This window comes from Pygoscelis adeliae, unplaced genomic scaffold (genome assembly GCF_000699105.1).
Source record: "Pygoscelis adeliae isolate BGI_AS28 unplaced genomic scaffold, ASM69910v1 Scaffold22, whole genome shotgun sequence".
Classification (NCBI taxonomy): Eukaryota; Metazoa; Chordata; class Aves; order Sphenisciformes; family Spheniscidae; genus Pygoscelis; species Pygoscelis adeliae.
Genome location: NW_008824350.1, coordinates 2,538,284 through 2,540,664, shown reverse-complemented (window position 1 = coordinate 2,540,664; position 2,381 = coordinate 2,538,284). Strand labels below are relative to the sequence as shown.

Genomic DNA, 2,381 nt, shown 5'->3' with positions numbered 1-2,381 from the left:
CCTCAGTTTTAAGATTTAAAAAGCCTTTATAAAGATTTCACACTAGATGCAACTGAATGTAACATTCATTTAAACATTGATAGGACAACAGGTAAAGTAGATACAGAAATGTAACCAACCAACATCAACAGTCCTGTGTTGGGTACACCTCAGTGAGAGCCTTTCTGTAGGATCCGATGAATGCCAGGCATCCAACAGGTTGTACGAAAAGACATTGCTCCACAGGCCTGTGCAACAGTAGAGAACAGGGAAACTGCTTTGGAAACATTTTAATGAAAAAATATCCCTTTAAAAAATAACCTTTCAGCTTTGCAAGGAGTGTCAGAAGCCTCAAGGTTTCCAAACTCTTACCAAAACCTGTATTAAGTTCTTTTGCAGTAACTCACATTCTGTCCTCAAAATTTTTGTTAAAACTTTAAATAGTTTTAAACATTGTCCTAGTCCTTCAGCCACTGTGATGCACTGTCTCATACAGCTATTGCCAGTACACTGCAAATCAATGTTTTCTAGCCTGCATATTCCTGTCCGATAAGCAACTGTCATCAGAGACTAAAAGCACGGCATTTCACATAAAGTAAGGATTTGGTCTACAAAGTATGCTGTATGCAACCATATACTTAGTTAAAGGTTGGGAGGCTGCTCCTGAACAGCCAAGATCCAAGTCGTTAGAGCACAATTTGGGATAGTCTGCAGAGTAGTCCTCTAAAACAAGACATCTTCTATGTCCCTTGTAAGATTTCCTTTGCCACAATGGAATAATGCCCATAGCCCTTCTTCCACTTTTGCCTAACCACTTAAAAGAACATCTAAAAATGTCTCCCCAGTGCAGAAATCTCCAAAACCTTCTTGGATCTTGAAAAGTATTTCTTCCTCCACAGCTCTGCCGCAGGCCCTGAGAGGAACTCTGCCAGAGAAGGCAGTGCTGAGCTTTGCCTTGAAAATCTCTACTAGTGAAAGCTTTGCAAAAACCATACATCACAAAGTATGCAATAATTTGAATTCCGCAATACAATAATTATGCATTCCTTAAATTAGTAACCGTAATACAATTCCCTTTTAAACCTGGCTTTTTTGTGGATTGGGACAAGAAGCCAAGAGCCTTTTGCTTCACAGTAATAAGAATGGAACTGGCTTGAGAAACATTAGAAATACATGATTAAGAAATCAGATAGGGGCTCTACACTTAGCTGGTAACCAGGGTTCACTTGCAGATAATTACTGGCCAGTTTCCATCAACACAACCTCATCTCGCTGCAGCTTAAGAAGCTTCTGTGCAGGCCTGCTGTCAGAAGGCAGATCCTCTTGTTTCTCCTGTCTTCACTTGGCGCCTTCTCACTCTATAACTTCTCCTGTTCCCTGAGCCCCAAGAGTTGCACACTGCTCATGCATTTTAATATCTTCCAAACACTGATGTCCCCCCAGGACTTGGTGGTAATTACATAGCAATGTTTCCCTAATCTCTTGCACTGAATTTTCATGGTACCTATATTTGCTGAAGTAAGAAGTATGAGGAGAGAGGCTGACAGAGTTGAAAATAGCAAACAAGCTTTCATGCACCCCAGTCTTTCTTCAGGAAACCTGAGTGTCTTGTATACCCATAAGCTCATCCAATCTTTCCAGCTCTAGCTATTGCTTTTATAAAAAGCATTACCTCTCCCTGCAAGTGATAACTTGCTTTTATCCTTAAACTATCACGCTGTAACTAATAGTACAGTTTAATTGCAACCCAAGAGGGCATTACATGTTGTATCACTAGATGGCAACATTGCTTTAACTCTCCACTCCATCCTTTCTAAAGATACACCTATGGCTGTGGGGCCAACAGCCTAATTCAGGTACTGGGGGTGAGAACACAGTGAGCTCAGCCCAGACTGGATGTGTTGGGTGTGCTTGCTATCCGGCCACCTCGGGTACAACCACACCACACCACTGTCATTGCAAAACTGCAATGGAGGCACAGTGTTCTCAGAAGAAGGCTCCATAGTCCCATCTAGCTCTGTGATCTACCTCCTACCTCTGGCTGTCAGCATAGAGCGCTTAATGGAAGAATACAAGAAAATGGAAAGTATGAAGGGGTCTCTTCTCCAGTGTACTGGATTTAGTACTTCCAGTGCTGGTGGCTGCATCTGAACTACTGTGTTTCAGAGCCACCAGTGGGACTACCTTCCATGAATTTGTTCTCCCTTTTTTAGACCTATTTATACTCTTGGATCCTGTGATATCTTCCGAGTCTTCTCCCTCAGCCACCTCTTTTCTTAACTCATGACGTCACTAAAAGCTCTAAGCATAGCCATTAAAGCTCTGAGATTTTGTGTCTGTGTGGCTAAACACAATCTTCTGCTCCTCATGCCCAGCTGTTTTCTCATGATTGTACCAATATG

At 42.0% G+C, this 2,381-nt stretch overlaps 1 protein-coding gene across 1 annotated transcript in view; it reads right to left on the bottom strand.

Moving 5' to 3' along the window:
- Nucleotides 1-2,381, bottom strand: part of LOC103912809 (cytosolic phospholipase A2 epsilon-like) — a 38,119-nt gene that overhangs the window by 3,695 nt on the left and 32,043 nt on the right. The window contains exon 16 of the mRNA XM_009319216.1: nucleotides 120-227. Coding sequence (XP_009317491.1) covers nucleotides 120-227 — 108 coding nt within the window. The remainder of the gene's footprint in view (nucleotides 1-119; nucleotides 228-2,381) is intronic.